This window comes from Coccinella septempunctata, chromosome 3, assembly GCF_907165205.1.
Source record: "Coccinella septempunctata chromosome 3, icCocSept1.1, whole genome shotgun sequence".
NCBI classification, from domain to species: domain Eukaryota; kingdom Metazoa; phylum Arthropoda; class Insecta; order Coleoptera; family Coccinellidae; genus Coccinella; species Coccinella septempunctata.
The window spans coordinates 30,543,321-30,561,491 of NC_058191.1; the positions used below are offsets into that span (position 1 = coordinate 30,543,321).

The 18,171-nt window shown below is 35.8% G+C and overlaps 3 protein-coding genes across 3 annotated transcripts; 2 read left to right on the plus strand and 1 right to left on the minus strand.

The window, feature by feature from the left end:
- Positions 1–2,388: 2,388 nt before the first annotated feature.
- On the plus strand, positions 2,389–5,587 carry LOC123309981. Its single transcript, XM_044893311.1, has 4 exons — positions 2,389–2,823; positions 3,905–3,974; positions 5,185–5,272; positions 5,506–5,587. Exons 1-4 carry the CDS (start codon positions 2,497–2,499, stop codon positions 5,567–5,569), a joined length of 549 nt encoding a protein of 182 aa, XP_044749246.1. The 5' UTR covers positions 2,389–2,496; the 3' UTR covers positions 5,570–5,587.
- Positions 5,588–6,858: 1,271 nt separating this feature from the next.
- Positions 6,859–8,377, minus strand: LOC123310002 (tubulin alpha-4 chain-like). The gene has a single exon (XM_044893357.1). The coding sequence runs from the start codon at positions 8,262–8,264 to the stop codon at positions 6,921–6,923; it is 1,344 nt and encodes a 447-aa protein (XP_044749292.1). The 5' UTR covers positions 8,265–8,377; the 3' UTR covers positions 6,859–6,920.
- Positions 8,378–11,531: 3,154 nt separating this feature from the next.
- Positions 11,532–16,806, plus strand: LOC123309944 (UDP-glucosyltransferase 2-like). The gene is made up of 4 exons (XM_044893254.1): positions 11,532–11,854; positions 13,513–14,310; positions 14,669–14,888; positions 16,510–16,806. The coding sequence occupies exons 1-4, from the start codon at positions 11,611–11,613 to the stop codon at positions 16,553–16,555; spliced, it is 1,308 nt and encodes a 435-aa protein (XP_044749189.1). The 5' UTR covers positions 11,532–11,610; the 3' UTR covers positions 16,556–16,806.
- The last annotated feature ends 1,365 nt before the right edge of the window (positions 16,807–18,171 follow it).

Here is an 18,171-nt window from a genome sequence, read left to right on the forward strand (position 1 = left end):
CCACAACATAGAGGAGCAGAAAACACATAGAAGAGCAAGATGTAACATGTTTATATTTCGAATTTGCCATCCATCTCGTTTGTTTTGGAAAGTTCTTCCTTTCAACGACCGACTACGACGACCGCGCACAGAATATAACGGACTCTGCCGAGTCTTGCTTCGAAATGCGTCCTTTCTAGCGGGAAATTCAGGATAATCGATAAACTAAATGATGCCGCCTGTAGTTTATTGGAATTAAGTATAAGAATCCTTTTTTCCCGCTCGTCAGGCTCAGTTATCGTGAGAGGAAATGTCAGGAAATAAAATCCCATTGCCGTGATCTTTCAGAAATATCCTTTCTCCATCGGCACTCTGACGGACACGCTGAACGCACCCCCTCAAATTCAACGATCCATCAGATGCTCTCGGAGAGGAAGTGGAGTACTGGGAGGAGTAATTCCAGTGGAGGGCAGATACAAGGATGGGTCGGATATTATTTCGATATGGGCCGAATACTTGGTACAGATTAACGATCAACACAGACAAAATATGTTGGATTTATAGGTTATGGGGAACTGTACGACGAACCCAGAGTGAATGAGAGATACGTTTTTATATTATCGCCTACTATTGGTATGAATTCCAATAGACTCATGGCAAAACTTACATCATTCTTTCGAAAATTCTGATTTGGAAGCTTTATTCGCAAGGCTTTGATGAAAGGACATCTTCGAATTTCACCCGAATTTTCAGCTTATTGGAAGGTTTTATGTTGATTAAAGCCATTAAGTTATTACGGTTAGTCAAGTGTGTTATACGAGAAAAACAATTTAACGACAATCCACCAAAGAACGAGGGAATTCTTGATCTGCATTTCAGTCATTCAATGCATTCCCGTTTTCCACAAGAAGAGACACTCTTATTAAATATTGGCACGTGAACTGAGTACAATCCAGTAACACAGAGCGCCACCCAGTATGAGACGATATCCTATTCAATCCCCTCCAGATAGAAACCCAGACGACAACAATGGCATGTGTCCCATATTTCCTCTGATTCAGTGCGCCAGGTGACGCTCTGTGTTACTGTATAGTACTCAGTAGCACGTGCTAAAATTCAACAAGAGTCAATTCCAAACGTTTTTCCATCAAAGAAGAAGCTATTGGAACAGTTTTTTCACAGGGGTTAGGACCACTAAAGAAAACAACCTTATAGCAAAGCCGACGTTTCGTTCATATATTTGGACTTCTTCAGGGCTGCAAGGTAACAAGTACACAAATTACAAACAAATACAAAAAGGGGCACTCATACATGGTTAACTCACCGTAAGCTAAATGTCGTTCAGTGTTGTTCTCATCACAATTCAGAAAACAACGTGAGAGGAACGGAAATTCGTTCAAATTTATACAAAATAAAACCATGAATGAACAAATAACAAAATCGTCAGTCAAACCATCAGAATATCATAACAAGAAATTATTCAGAATGACAATTACTATCAGTAGGAAAAAAGAAAAACAATAAACGAACATCAAGACCTCATGCGCAACGGCAGATGGTATCCACATAGAATTACAATATAAACCATCGAACAAAGAAATTATGAGTTTTCAGACATGTACTTATTCAATATATTGCAATAAATTGAACACAAACCCTGAACATCCGTCCTAGAATTTACACAATCATTCAAATTAATATAAATCATCTCACTAATACACCTTTTTTTGTAATTTTCCTCCCTGTCTAAAATAGAAGAAGCCATGTCTAAAATAGAAGCAATTCGACTAGTTCAGTTCAGATCGTATCACTTGATGATATTTATATCAGCGGGTGATATGCCTCTAAATTGAATCAGTTTATTAAATCTATTGCCTTTAGGCGCGATCTTTTCGATTGGTTAATGTGGAAAATAATCTGCTTGGATGGAAACATTTAGAATGGGAGAGGATAAGTTTATGAAAACCTCAGGAAGGTATACTACTCTCTAATTCGAAACAAGTGGGTCTTATACAAAGAAATAATAAAAACCATGGAAGAAATTATGTATAGACCCTGCAGAAACCGATACTGCTATAGGGACGTTCAGAAAGGTACGCAAGTGCTAGGAAGAGCAGAAGAACATGAAAAAAACATAATCCACTTCGGCAAGAAGTGCGGGGAGATCAGGAATCCAACCGGCACCAAGAGAATACGAGGAGGAAACAGAATCTGACCATCACCATGATCCCGAAAACCGGAAAGAGCCCAAAAAATCTCAATTCTTTTGATATCTTGGATAAAGGATTGTCCCTCTGGAGACTGGAGAGGAGTGTAAAAGACGCAAGGCTAAATTCAAAGCAAAAACATTTCAAGTGACATCTCCCCATTTTCTATGCATTCTGGTAGTTTGGACATGATAGATCATCGTCGACATTGTAAGTTGATTGTCATACACATAAATCATCAATTTCAAATACGTAATTAAATTACTAAATTCTAGTGAAAAATCTCTAATATATCCCAGAATATTTCGTAATGCCAAAAAAATACCCCTGGCCTACTGCTGGTTTACAAAAATATTCGGAACGCCTCAAAACCTTCATTCACGAAAGATGTACCTGTTATCCAAACCTCGATGACGACATGTTTGAAGTTCCCGAATTCTTGGTGATAGATCCAATTAAAAGACGGCCCTCTAAATTCAAGCTGAGTTTCGCTGATGACTTTCCTTATACCAGATTCAAGGACAATGAATTTAATAACGAAACTTGCGCTTGCAACCTATGCTCTGTATGCGAATGCAATATGAATTTGAAGCCATTTCCCCACTACGTCTTATATCGCGAACAGTTGCCGCCGTGGGTATGTAGTTACAGATGTAGAATCCAGAAACAGTAAAAAAAAAATTCTAAATCTCATAGAACTCAGTGAAATATGAGTAATTTGATGCCTAATTGTTGGAACCTTGAAATCTTAGAGATAGTGTGGTGAGATAGTCTAAAGCTATATGTATTTTTTGTTATCCTGAGCAGTTGTTGAATTTGGTGGATTCAGTCTAGTAGGATATTTTGTGGTCGAGTTGATTTCCAGTGGTAATTTTTTTACAAGATGTTTTATTGTGGACAAATTATTGGAATAAGAAAGCCATGGGAGCTTGCTTCTCAGACTTTATTGCTTATACATTTTGTTACCTGCTGCAAAATCATAAAATGATCACCGAATTATTTAGATTGTAGATGATGATTTAAGGGCGTTTTCATTGCACTGCGATCACAAGGTCTATTGTGTCCATTAACAGAACTGTTCACGCCTTTGCATAGTCTACAGTTCTCCCCCCAGCTCTAGAGTTACAATGAATTCCAGTATATTACTGACTTCTACAAACTTTTCCATTTTTTTCGTTGGCGTCACCAGGTGCTTTTTTCCTTCTCCTCAGCACAGAATTCAGCACTCGTCGTTCTCTGCTAGACCCATTCTCATTATGTACTTCCTGAGGTGGCAATGTCCTGCAAGGAATTAAGTGAGGAGGTGTAGCTTGCTAAGTTTCAGGTACTTCTTAAATGTCGCAATATTAAAGTTTCGAAGAACTACAAAAGAGAGTGTCAGGATCCGAGAAGGAAAAAACTGAAAGAGTAACAGAGTAATTGTCTGGATTGGATCATCACCGAAGCGTAGTTTGCCAAGTTCATTGAAATAACGTATTTCAAAAATATGAATTGAGTTTTTGCTATAGACAATATTGCAGGCACTTGAGCTTTCAATATTATACAAGTGAAATTTCGCTTTCTATCTGAAATTAATCGATAAAAAAAGATTTCTAGCAATCTAGTTAAACATCTGATGAACTTCACTAACTGATATGGCTATGAGAAGTGCATTTTTTATCCTTCACAATTCAATGCCCAGGTGGTCTTTGCTCTTTACTCATTCGATCCTTTTTCAGACCAGAAGAGCTGAAGTACGTTTCAGGAAGCCGGTACCTGAAAAGCGATTCTCTTCTGTTTCTCAGAAAGGTAAGACTAATAAAATTAATATTATGAAAGTACTGACGTGAGTTAGAAATTTGTTCAAATTCATAATGAATACGGTCTCCCATGCAAGTATTGAACTCACCCATCGAATTAGAAAAGTGGGTTTTTCTAATATTTTCAAAACTAAAGATACCATTTTGCTGAAAACTAATAGGTAGGTATTAGGCTTCAAAATGATGTTCTGAAGGTTCGCCTAACAGGCAAATAGTTTCTAAAAAACAGAATTTTTTTTTCTAAGTAGGTCATCTCAACCTTTTAAGAACATTTTCGGCTCAAAATCTGAAAAGAACAGACATTTAGGCAAAATGACTTGCCATGACAAACGCGCAAACATAATCCAAAACATGACCGTGAAATATATAGCTTGTACACCGAATATAATTACCGGATAATGAATATTTTATATCGTAATTCCAATGGAAAGTATAATTTCAAAATCGATCAAGTGGTTATAAATTGGTTGCAAGCGAGGAATCGATTGAACAGCTGAAAAATTTAATAATTAAAAGATGGGAGATGGGGCGTGATAAATTTCAAGTCATTAAAAGCTCTGCTCCATTTTGTTTCTCCCCTCACATTGAAATATTTTACATTCATATTTCGAGTTCTGTTGTCTCTAATTTACATATTTCATTAAATTGGGGGAGGTCGCATGCATGGCAATAAAGATACCTTGAAATTAATTGATTCAAGTTACTTGAAGAATGAGTTCTCTTGCTGCAAACATCAATATTCCAAGTAGGAACTTTTTTGTACTTCGACTCAGTGTTCATTATTTCTAGGAAGGTTTGCCATATGACTCCTTGTTGATAAAAACCTGCATCACATCACATTTAATTCACCTTTCAGGGAAAATTCACATTATATCTCTTAAGTTTTTCACTATACCTACATATAGTTTCCTCGCCAATTCAAAATTTCTGAAACTGAATATTCTGTATGAAAGTGGTTATAGTTATTGTCAACCTTTGAACATTCTGAATACCTTTTAGATTAGATTCATTTGTATGTTTTTCATGCGAAGGTTGAAATGTGGAAATTACCTATATCATTCGGATCGTGAGCTTAGTATGGCATCATTGAGGAGAAAGATCGAATTGGGTATTTTTTGGCATTCATTGGGGTTATAAGAGACAACATAATATATTGAATAGGGCTAAGCTTTAAATGGACATATACGTATCTTTTTTAGGTTGGAAACCTGAACCCATGAAACAAAAAATGGAAACTGATGAAGCACGAGTAAAAAAATCAGAAAAGAAAGAGGAGCCACCAGTACAGTGAGTATGAGTTTATTGGTTTCAATAAATACTGCAAGTTTTTTATATGATTTATAGTTTTATAAATCATATAAAAAACTTGATGATGTGCAGCCTTAATGCTGCGTGGAAAATCTCTGATGTTCTACCAGCATTAGACTGGCTGCTTGAGAAGAGCAGTCAATAAGTTGCATTTTCTTAGGACTTACTACTTATTTTCAAGTTATTCATCATCATTATCTCCTTTTTTGCAGAGTCCGGAGGAAGATTTCTGCATTTTCTTTCGATGATGATCCATCAAAGTTTCCATATCTTTGAAATTATTTCAGAAGTAATAATATTTTTAATAAAGTATCAATGAGTATATCATATTTTTTATTGGTAACATTGGATATTTGAAAGCATCGGCGTAGACAGGTCCCTGCCAGAGTTGGCCCAATCCCAGATACTGAAATAGACAATTAATTAATTAAATAACATAATTTTCAAGCAGAAAAGGTCCTGGATACGCAAACTTTTCATTTTTGGTCGACGTTGGATCAAATCTTATGCATAAAATTTCTTATTGTTGAAATAAAGACGACTCAACCTACCCTTTATTCAGATGAATAACAGTCATTGATATAAAATCAATGAATGTTTCATTAGGACCTAAATTGAACTTGCCATGATTCGGAGTGTCAACAGAAAGACTATTCCACCGAGGAAGAGTTGATGTTGACCATAGTTTCGTTCTTGTTTGACCTCCTCAGAGCAACACAGCTCTCTTCTCGATAGAAATTATAGACGCTTTATAATTCTATGCCAGTGACTCTATTTGGCACTTTTGCTGTTTAAATGTGAACAGAAGATAACACTACTTTTTTCGAAGCCATAAAAAGCAAATTGTGAGATGTTTCGTCGAGAAAACCTGTCATGTGGCAACTTTGGCCCTCGAAAAACAAAGGACCTTCAACTGAGATCAATATATAACCATCTGTTGGCAGAAGTTTTTGGTTAATTGAAAGCAACCAATTTCAAACGATGAGTCATTTTGCATCACGATAATTCGAGCCTACAAACGAAAGAAAGAAACGAGAATTTGGCAGCACAAAAAATCTAGTTGATAGGTCATCCACCTTACAGTCCCAAATGATGCTTATCAAGTAGTGAATAACAATTTCAATCGCCTAATAAGTGATGGAGACCTTCAAAAAACATGTTTTGCAGCTATTATCCTCTGACTGAAAAGAGCGCTTTGATTGGATGCTTAAGTGTATGAATGTTTCGTTTTTTCTATGCTCAATAGATAACTAGCAATCCTGGTAATGTGACGATATATTTTGCCTACTTACGTGAATCAAGTATGGTAACCTGAATTCTGTTGCGTCTGAGATGCGTCTTTCATATCTACATCTACACGAATAATCTGAAAGTTTTAGAAAAAACGATATTACTTGTAATAAATTCTTTGTCTTGAAGCATCTTTAATTAATTTTTCATTGTGGATAAATCATAATGAAATAACTTATAATAAGACAGAATGAATCCTGCTGAAAAAGCTCTAATGAGTTTAATGGATTAGTTAGTTCTTAGTTATTCTCCTATTTGTAAATGAAACGAAACGATAATACGCATGACAATTTTTATTCAATGAAAATTTCTTCAAATTTATTGAGCGAGAAATGAATCATGCTTCTTCCACTGGAGGCTCTTCCACCAGGTCACCAGAGACTTCTTCATAATCTTTCTCGAGTGTTGCAAGATTTTCTCTGGCCTCTCCAAATTCTCCCTCTTCCATTCCCTCCCCCACATACCAGTGCACAAAGGCCCTCTTAGTATACATAAGATCAAATTTCTTGTTCAATTTCGCCCACGCATCTTGAATCGCTGTTGTGTTCGCCAACATGCAGACAGCCCTTTGGACACGAGCCAAGTCTCCACCAGGAACAACAGTCGGAGGTTGGTAATTGATGCCCACCTTAAAACCAGTTGGACACCAGTCAACGAATTTCACACTGCTCTTAGCCTTCATTTGAGCTATGGCAGCATTAACGTCTTTCGGTACAACGTCCCCTCTATACAATAAGCAGCAAGCCATGTATTTACCTTGGCGTGGGTCACATTTCACCATTTGATTGTGGGTTTCGAAGAGTTCAGCTGTGATCTCAGCTACGCACATGCCCTCATGATATGCTTTTTCAGAAGAAACCACTGGAGCATAGGCTGCTAACGGGAAATGTATCCTTGGGTAAGGCACTAAATTCGTTTGAAACTCTGTCAGGTCAACATTGAGAGCACCGTCGAAGCGCAAGGATGCTGTTATTGAAGAAATAACTTGGCTGATGAGTCGGTTCAAGTTTATATAGTCTGGTCGTTCAATATTCAGTTTTCGCCTGCATATATCATAGATTGCTTCGTTATCTACCATGAAAGCACAGTCGGAGACATTCAAGGTTGCGTGTGTGGTAAGGATTGAGTTGTAAGGTTCAACAACGGCAGTAGAAACCTGGGGCGCTGGATATATAACGAATTCGAGTTTGCTCTTTTTACCAAAGTCCTGTGACAGCTTTTCCATCAGCAACGAAGTGAAACCAGAACCAGTTCCACCACCGAAAGAGTGAAAAACGAAGAAACCTTGAAGGCCGCTACATTGTTCTGCCAGTTTATATAATTTCTCCATAACAGGTTCTAGGATTTCTTTACCGATGGTGTAATGCCCTCTCGCGTAGTTGTTTGCTGCATCTTCTTTGCCGGTCAATAAGTTTTCAGGGTGATAAAGCTGCTTGTATTTTCCGTTTCTCACTTCGTCCACGACAGTTGGTTCAAGGTCTACTAAGATTGCTCTCGGGACAACTTTCTTATTTTCTACTTCATTGAAGAATGTTCCAAAGCAGTTATCTGCAAGTTCGTCGGCTTGTGGTGATAGACAGCCATCAGGTTCGATGCCGTGTTCCAGACAATACAGTTCCCATGTAGCATTGCCAATTTGAACGCCAGCTTGGCCAATGTGCACTGATATGCATTCCCTCATTCTAAATACACTTCGAATTTGATTATTTGACGAAAAATAATGAAGAAAATATAAAGAGAATACTTTTGATTTTGACACTAATTCATTCGGATAACGTCGAAGATGTATCCCTGGTAACCAGATTTATGAACTTTTATTCTCATCTAAGATGTTTTTAGACATCTTATTCTCATCGAAAAAATTCCGAAAGTTGTTCAGTGCGAGTGGTGATATTCTCTCTTCCGCTATATCATCTTAGTTTCTCAGCACCTGTTTCTGCTAGAAGGAAATTCTGTTTGAATGAACTGAATAACTTCACAAGAATTTTGGTATATTTCAAAATGATGTAGAACTGACTAGATAGAAATGTTATTTGCGTAGTGTACTCTATTGATGTTCTGAAGTATTTTCAATATAATCATTCCATCCCAATTAGTACAAAGTAGTCTTCCACAGGACGTTTTCTTGGACATTACGGACATCCATGGGACAGGTACAGTGGAAGTTCTATGGACATGCTAGGGACGCACAAATGTCCAAACATCCAAAGGACATACAAACCAAGTCCAGGCAGGTTGCGACGATAAATGGACATGAATTGTACGTCCCAAGGACGTTTTATGCTATTAGGGATTTCAGTTCATTATAAACATAAAGAATAAAGAAGAAATTCCTCACAAAATTTGTACTGGAAAAATTTCAATGATATTTGAAATCATTATTTGATCCAATGTTAAATAATTTCAGTCTTATCAAAGTTGGGATTCAACGCATTTGAATGATAACGATAAAAATTAAGGAGAGAACAGAGTCCTAAGAACATTTTGTTGCGAGGTTTTGCGAGATGTTGCGAAATGTTGCGAGTTCCGCATTTCTTTCAGAATCAAATTTCAGCTTGCAACACTTTTTATGAGAGACAAAATGCCCAACTCTCGTCATAAAATGTTCAATCCAGTGTTTCTAGCCAAAAGTTACTTTGTCACCAGAAAGAAATATTTTATCATAATGAAACACATAGTTTCTGTTACTCCGAAACGGTCGAGCTGATTTTATGTACCTACGAACAACCTGATGCATTGAGTTTCGGACTGAATCTACCTCGCGAATTTAGAGTCTCTGCCAGAGACTGTTGAGAGAGGTTGTCTCTGGTCTCTGCTCTTCTCTGCATGAAGTTAGAACTGGATGCACGGCGAAAGAGTAAAGAGTTCATCAAAGATATAATAATATAATATATACTAACTGACAAAGAAACAGCAACACCCAGAAGGAGCTGTTTGAATTTGAATTTTTTTTTTTTGGAAGAACATGGCAAGGAATAAATGATTGAAATTCGGAAAAAAAATCGTGAAGGTTTTTTCATAAAAAAAAATTCTGTTACCTATATATTGTGGTCGTTTTTTGCAAATTTTTTAAAATTTACAACAAATCAGATGTTCGAGGAGATTCAAAGTCGATGCTTAGTTGTTGTTAAAATGCCTAAAGTACGTGTACGCAGAATTTATCGCCGGCTAAGTGAATTTTAGAGAGGTCGAATTATTTGTCTACAGGAGGCGGGGTTGTCATTTCAAGAACTCGCTAACCGTACAAACTGAAATCTAACTAGTGTTATGAGATGTTGTCAAGCGTGGCTTGATAATGGCCAAAATCGAAGAAGAGTAGGCACCAGACGTCGAAGGGCCACAAATGAAGTTCAAGATCGGCGTCTAAGACTTATGGCCATTAGAGACCGATTTGCGACGACTCGATCTTTGGCTGATGAGTGGTTAGGAGAACAAGGCCGTCCTGTAATTGTCCGAATGGTTTACCGCAGCATAAGGTCTTTTGGATTGCAGCATTATCGACCCCATCTTGTGGAACCTCTTACGGTTGAGGAAAGACGGCAACGATTACAGTGGTGCAGAAAATGATAACATTGGAATATGGAATGGCATCAGGTCTCTCATCTCGATTTTCCTTAGGTGAACCTGATGGCCGAAGAAGGGTAGGACGACGTCCAGGAGAAAGACGTGACAGTAGGTGTTATGTTATGGGGTGCTATTTAACATGAAAGTAGTTCACCTTAAGTCTTTATTCGAGGTAACATGACAGCGCTGCGTTACCTTCAAGAAATAGTGGAGCCATATGTTCTTCCTTACCTTAACCGGCTCGAGAATCCAATATTTCAGCAAGATAATGCTCGACCTCATGTTGCCAGAGTAAGTTCAAAATTTTTGACGCGACCCATGTGAATCTTTTGCCATGGCCGCCCAGACCCCCCGATCTTTCGCCCATAGAGCATGTTTGGGACATCATGGGTAGAAGGCTTGAAAATTTCCCCCGGCCCTCACGGACTTTAACGGCTCTGAGACATGAAGAACAGGTAGCTTGGGAAAGTATCCCTCAAAAAGAAATAGAACATTTTCTTGCATCAATGCCAAGACTTGTTGAGGGGTGCATAGATAACCGCGTTGGACAAACACATTATTAACAAATTTTATAAAAAAATTGTTTTTTTTTTCTCCAAATTTAAATCATTCACTCCTTGCTATACTATCTATGTTTTACCAAAAAAAATTTTGAAATTTTAACATCTACTGCTGGGTGTTGCAGTTTCTTTGTTAGTTAGTATATATAATATACGATCTGGACGATAATAAATGAATAAAAAATAGAAATGAGACGTTAAGTAGCGATCGTCGTAGAATGGCTCGAATTTCAGCCAATATCCTAGACTTGCTCCAACATGTCAATAGTCAAACACCTCATCAGATCAAAATAAATATATCCAAAGAAGAAAAGTGCTATATGATTCTTAAATTCCCTAAGGAATTTAAAAGCAAACATATTATGAAATAATGTTCTACGAGCTAATTTTATCTTCTTGAATAATGTAATTTTTCAAAATATACATACTTAGATATCGGCAAATAAATGAAGATCTCAAGAGTAGTGTAGTATCGATCTTTTTCCATAATCATTATCAAGTGAGTCTTCAAAAAAACCAAATTACCCCAACATCACTACTTATTTATTGATGTTTTTGAAACTTGAGTAGATATTAAATTAGGGAGAGCTTTTCAATCGATAAAGCTCTCAACGCTAGCCATATCAGCAAAAAAAAAAGTTAGAGAAAGTACTTCATGTGTCTGATCATATAAAATATTTAATAATGATTTCAGAGAGTTTGCTCTTGAAACTAATCCAACGATTTTTTTTTGAAAAACATCCGACTCTGTAAAATCAAAATGTTTTATTAATATTCCTTGAATCAGCATATTTGCATATTTCCCTAATAATGGTTCGGTACGGTGAGACAGCGACCTCTAATTCTCTAGGACATCTATCTATTCATTTAAAAGTATGTATTCATCGGATAAACAACATTAGGATGTCGTTCAGGAACGTTCTCGTGTTGTTATTTGTTGTCCTGGTGTCATCGCAATCACAATGTTACAATATACTAGGTCTGTTCAATATACCTTCGAAAAGCTTACATTTAGCTGCAATAACATTGGCAAAAATTCTAGCTGGGAAGGGACATAATGTGACGATAGTGACCCCCTATACGTATAGTGAAAAACATGAAAATATTAACCATATATTCCTCAAGGAATCTGCGGAAGTCAATGAACGTGAGTATTCCACTGAAACACAAATTGATTTTTTTCAGTTCATTGCTCGATTTTCGTATTGTGGAGCATTTTATTTCTCTGTAAGCTAGGCTGACCAGATTATCTCCAGTTCAATGACGGACGGACCTGGGGAATGTGTATATGTATATTTATATGTACAGAGCGAATCTTTGAATCGTAAAAATATTTCAACAGTAGATTCTAGAGGTCAAAAGAAACACTCTTTTCCTGTATCATTTTTTCCGATTTAGCCCTGATAAAAAGATATAGCCATTTTAAGTTTTCATTATGAGCTGTGCCACCCCTGCAAAAGCAAAATTACCTTTAGAATAACTAAATGAATCTGTGTGACACTACACACATGTGGATCTTTTAAAAAGAGTTGCATTCGGTCAAAGTACCCAATTTTTCAAATTTCACAAATGTTTTTTATTTTTGAACGTCAAATTACTCGACAACTATATTCTGAAATTCATTTTCATCTTTTAAACCAAGCCGATTCGGAAAAAATGGTAAAGGAAAAAAGTGTTTCTTTTGACCTAGAGAATCTGCTGTAAAATATTTGATAGGAGTCTAAGACTCACCCTGTATATGCTTCCAGCTACTCAGTTTCCTACAACGTATGGTGATAAAAAAATTTTTAATTGAAAATAGAGAAATAATAAAAGTTTATCACAACGCAAAAACGAAAATTTAATAATATTAATATTATGGTTGTGCATTACACTGAGGAATGAGAAGAGGGCTTCAGGCGTTGCTAGCCTTTCTCCAAATGCAAACTGAATTGACCCAAAAATTCTTTTGAAAAATCTTCCGTAAATTTGCACTTTCTTTTTTTATTATCCATCTCAAATAATCTTGAGGAAAATACTGAATTAAAATCAAGATTTAAACGGACATTTTGCCGGACGTTTTCCAATGACGGTCTTCTTGGACGATTGACGGACTGTCCGTCACAATGACGGACGTCTGATCACCCTACTGTAAGCTAAGTAGATGTTAAAACAATGCTCAGAAGGGAGAGGGTCTAGTTAGGTTTTTGCTAAAATCGCCAAAATATTTAGCCCATATTGGATTTAACGTTGATAAATTTTATGACGTGATTCGTTATGAAAAAATTTCAGTCAAATCAAAATTTAGTTTTCCAAAGCCCTTCCATAATTTCACCCAAAAAACTATATATTTGTGATTATTTTATAAAAATTTTGAGGACTTTTCAGGATATGACTCCTAGCTTCTGAGCGGTTGAATATGACCAACACTGGATTAAAAGCTTTGTAGTAAAAAAAAGGATTTACGATGTGATTTATTCTAACTCAGCCACTGACTTTTATCACCTTTTATTCACAGGGTGTTTGAGTATGCCTTTGCATAATCCTTCTTCTTCTGCGAGTTTTGAATCTTTTGAAATTGAATTAATTAACCAACTGTCGACGACTATAAATGAGGGATGCCACTACAGATGTATCTTTTTTGATGTGAAGTCTGATTATCCACAAAATGCTTCAGAAATTAAAATCACTTCTTTTATTTTTATGACATTTCCATTTAAGATAGACATGAAGAAGCCGAATTTTTCACTGATGTCTCAGGACAAAATAAATGGAAAGTTTAAATTTTCGTAAAAAGGCGCTAAGAAGATGTCTTTCATTTTTCAGGTACCTTCACTAATTTCTTCGAATTCGAAGTTAACCCTTATATGATATTCCATCAGTTGGAAGTGGTGGGAGTGGAAAACTGCCGATTAACATTTCAAGATACAGCATTCCAGCGATTGCTTCAATCGAATAGCAAATTTGATTTGGTTATAGTCGATCCGTATATGTCTCTGAGCCTCCTCTATTTCTCAGAGCATTTTAATGCACCAATTTTGTTATATTCATCTTTCGATGCTAGTTATTCCATAAACCCTTTGGTTGGCAACCCTTCACCACCTTCTTATATCCCGAATTTATTTCTGAAATACTCCAGTGACATGTCTTTCTTTCAACGATTGGATAATTGTTTCGTTTATCTAATGAACGAGATAACCTTAAATTATTACTCCATCCCTAATCACAATAAGTTAGTGAAGGAGTTTTTCCCTGAGGCTCCCGATATTTCCGAATATCTATACAAAGCCACTCTCGTTCTATTGAACAGTGATGTAAGCATAATGAATCCTATGCCAAAAACACCAGGGATGGTACACATTGGAGGCTACCATGTAAGTAGGCCGAAACCTTTACCTCAAGAATTGGAGAATGTCATGAATAACGCGAAAGATGGAGTTATTCTCTTCAGCTTGGGATCTAATATAAAAAGCTCGCAAATGCCGAAATCGAGAGTTCAAGAAATACTTCAAGTTTTTTCGAGACTTAAGGAAACAGTCATTTGGAAATGGGAAGATGAAAATCTACCGGGAAAACCAGCCAATGTGATAGTGAGAAAATGGTTGCCACAGAACGACATCTTAGGTAAGCTGTCCATTATTACTCATATAAATATGTGTTTTCACAGAAGAAATCTCTTACTTGTATTTGTATTAATCACAGGTAAATAATTTCAATAATTCAGAATGATTCAAGCTAAACCATCCAAGGAAAATATTGTATATACGTTTTTTAAGAGGTTATTTCTTAATGATAAAATTCCCCCATTGAAGAGTATTGGAGAATTCCCGAATAAAGAGCAAAGAAAAAGACCTAATCTACAAAATTCCAACATAATTTTTATTTTTCATATTTACAAGGTATATTCTGATGCCTTGCAATAAGATGAATAATATGGATTTAAAAGGAAGTTCAATGATCCTAAAGAAAATTTTTTTTTCAGCTCATAATAAAACGAAACTCTTCATAACACATGGTGGCCAACACAGTATTCTTGAAACAGTTCATTACGGAGTTCCTTGTGTATCTATCTCAGTTTTCATGGATCAAGGTGCCAACTCTTATAGGGCTGCTAACCTAGGCTACGCTGAGTGGATACCATATGACGACTTCACTTCAGAAAAATTCGAGAGTGCTATCAATAAAACATTGAATGATCCAAGGTGTGTCTTCAAATTATTTTCATTCGATTACTACAGAATTCATTTTCCAGATTCAATTGAATCCTTTTTATTTATCAATACGGATAGTACAGTTTTCTTGACCCACATCTTTCGATGAGATTGATAATAAAGAATTTTTCCTGAAATGAATTGCAAGTGAGATAAATAAAATCTTCAGGATTACCTATACAGGGTGGGTGGCCTATTTATTAGACATTTACGGAGAACGGATCATTCTGAGAATTCTGGTACTGTGGTTTACGCTTGTGATCTATCTGAGTGAAATATTTTCATTGTTATGGCGTTGCTGCACAAAAAATACCCGCAATGGGAAAACCTGTAGGTATGGAATGTATACCGGCCAAACAGAGCTACTTGGACATCCTTTTAGGAAGGTTTTGAAAATATATCAATGTTTTTTGATTAGCAGAAAAAATATCTACGAAACTGACGTAATTTATAGTACTTATCACGTGAAAGTGTCTATTTATTGATTAGGCGGTGCTTAAAATATGTACCTTGTTTGAACGAGAGATTAATGTATGTGATAGGTTTGTAATACTCCCATGTCCTATATCGACAAAAAGTAAGACCATTCAAAGAATCAGGAATTTATTGAGCATTCAATGAATATGACATCATATGGAAAAATCAATTTGCTCAATTGTTTGCTCACACGTTACTGCGTTGTTACACTACTACTACGGAAATCTAGGTCTTCAGTAAGGCTTGTGATTCCTGAAGCTGAGAAACTACCAGGCAGGGGGTTTCAATTGAAAAGAAGCTTTCCAACGAAGCAAGTCTCTGTGACTTTGTTCTGTATTTGATGTGTTAGACCTCATTTGCATGGGTGCCTTTGCAAAATCCTTTGAAAAGTGTTAAATGTCTATAACCTTAAATGCCTAAGTCTACAGAGTGCTTCTGGTTTCATGAGAAACCCATCCGCAATTGAGTTCTGTATCTGAAATGGACTTGGCAGACCTCTCGATTTTATCCTGTAGATTTATACTAGGATTTGTATTGATCCCTCTTTGTTCTCCTTCTATGTTTATAGGCCGAAAATGCATTTCAAGAAATCTTAGAACCACGGGATGTTTGGGAGTTGCTTGTATGAACATCCATAGATTAATCTATGTGAACATCAAACTTCTATTTCTCCTATATTTCCAAAAGAATAAAAAATGCCAACCATTGATTCCTGAGACCAAACTTGGTCTTGTAGGTTATTATAATTTCTTTTTCGTGAATAAAATTTCACAGAAAGGAACAATTAATTTTTTTGTTCAACTCAACTTGAAACAATGGAGGTTTAAGAAGAAAATATTTTATTGCATTGTTTGATTTGTTTTCATTATATTTATCGTTTTTGAAGCTTCAATAATTCCAGATGTATATAGAGTGGTATATTACCGTCTTTGTTTAATGGGCGATATATTACTGATGAAGTTTACTAGGTCCATTCACATTTTGGGGTTTCTGCATCTCTTCACGTTTACACTAATCTAAATACTCGGCTCCGGCAAGACCTTTCTCCTATTCTCCTGCACAATAAACTGAATGAAAACTGTTGATTTGATTTTTGAAACAATTTATAGCTGTCAATCATTCTTTTTTATTATAGGTACTCTGAAATGGCAAAAAAAACGGTCAAAAATATTACGAGATAAATCGAGGACCCCACAGGAAGAGTTAGCCTTCTGGGTTGACTACACCGTGAGGCATCAAGGGGCTGAACATCTTCAGATGGCAGGTTTGAAGCTTCATTGGTACCAATACCTTCTTCTTGATGTTGTGTTGTTCTCTGTAATTGGTATTATATCATTTGTACTAGTCTCTATATTTATAATAAAAGCACTTATTTCTGGTCTATGTAAGAGTAAAACGAAGAGAAAGAAAGAATAAATGGACAAAAGTGAAATTATTTGTTGTTTGATTGATTCATTATTGATGTAAGTTCATTGTCCGCACCTAAAACTGTTGATATCTCGCATTCGCTTTTGACAATGAAAAATTTAAATCATTACTTTTTCACCCTCAGAGTTCTGTAAGAGTATTCGGTTTTTTCAAATGGAACATATTCAATAAATTCATACCAAAAATAAAATCGGTAATCCTACTAAACTTGTATCATTTTCCATACATGAACATTACTTATGAGATGTGTAGGATAAAAGGGTTGCTATTTTCATTGATAAGTTTGACATACCTACTCTTTAAAAACTCCAGCTTTTGATTCGGACTAATCTCCCATTGCTGCTTTAGAGCAGATGACAGGAATAATCCCAGCATGGAGAACAGTTTCGATTTTTAGAAATTGAAATTGAATTTTTTCATACCTATGGCCACATGAAAGTGAAAATTAACAAGATTGACTTTTATAGAGATATCGCAGAAATATCACTTATGTTTCGCAATCAAATGAGCTAATGAGCTATCATCGGTAATGCATAGACCTTGACATCCCGTTGGGAGAACGAGATAATTGTCTGTTATATCATATCATTGTTCACATTATGAATTAGATCATGAAATGCCGGAATGATTTCGAATAACATTCAACGTGTTTGTTTTCTTTTACAATCAAACTGATCAAAATTAAAAAAAACCTTCAAAATTTAACGGTTAGATTGAACGAACTATTCCTCTCAAGTTCATTCTTCACCTTCACATTTTCATATAAATTCAAATCCTTATCAAAAAATAGTGTGGGTTTCTCATATAATTTTTTTTTTAGTATGGTTAGCCTCTGTACAGAAACATCCCTCTAAAATGGCATTCTTAGATTGTTATAGGAATAGAAACCAAAAACTGACAAAAATGAAATTGTGAAGACATTCCATGAAAGCGAGAGTTCAATAAAAAAATTCTTGTGGTGTATGTAGGTCCTTTCGTTTGCATAAAAAGTGTAGCACTTTTCTTCACTCGATTTTAGTATTCGTTTGCTGATTGAATTTACACCAGTGTAGGAGGAGGTGTAAATCAAATCGAGTGTAGAAAAGTGCTACACTTTTTATGCAAATGAAAGGATCTATTAACTATAATGTATATATAAGCATGATATCCGCCTTCTATAGGTATTCGAAGATCATTCCAGTCTATATGACACACTACATATAAAAAAATACCTGTTGATAAATTCTTTTTTCTCGAAAACAGTTACTTTTAGCAATAAAACACAAGAGACCTTATTCATTCAAAATAAATATCAAAAAGTTTTTTTTCAATAGTAGAGTATGAATAAGGAAAAAAGTTCCCTGCGAATCAAATTTTCGGGGTCGCTTTT

What these genes read in the sequence shown, in the direction of transcription:
- LOC123310002 (XM_044893357.1), bottom strand. Translation starts at nt 8,264, where the DNA reads ATGAGGGAATGCATATCAGTGCACATTGGCCAAGCTGGCGTTCAAATT.
- LOC123309981 (XM_044893311.1), top strand. Translation starts at nt 2,497, where the DNA reads ATGCCAAAAAAATACCCCTGGCCTACTGCTGGTTTACAAAAATATTCG. An exon ending in GCGAACAGTTGCCGCCGTGG is followed by an intron (nt 2,824 to 3,904) that starts GTATGTAGTTAC and finishes ATCCTTTTTCAG; the next exon opens with ACCAGAAGAGCTGAAGTACG. An exon ending in AAAGAGGAGCCACCAGTACA is followed by an intron (nt 5,273 to 5,505) that starts GTGAGTATGAGT and finishes CCTTTTTTGCAG; the next exon opens with AGTCCGGAGGAAGATTTCTG.
- LOC123309944 (XM_044893254.1), top strand. Translation starts at nt 11,611, where the DNA reads ATGTCGTTCAGGAACGTTCTCGTGTTGTTATTTGTTGTCCTGGTGTCA. An exon ending in ATCTGCGGAAGTCAATGAAC is followed by an intron (nt 11,855 to 13,512) that starts GTGAGTATTCCA and finishes TTCATTTTTCAG; the next exon opens with GTACCTTCACTAATTTCTTC. An exon ending in GCCACAGAACGACATCTTAG is followed by an intron (nt 14,311 to 14,668) that starts GTAAGCTGTCCA and finishes TTTTTTTTTCAG; the next exon opens with CTCATAATAAAACGAAACTC.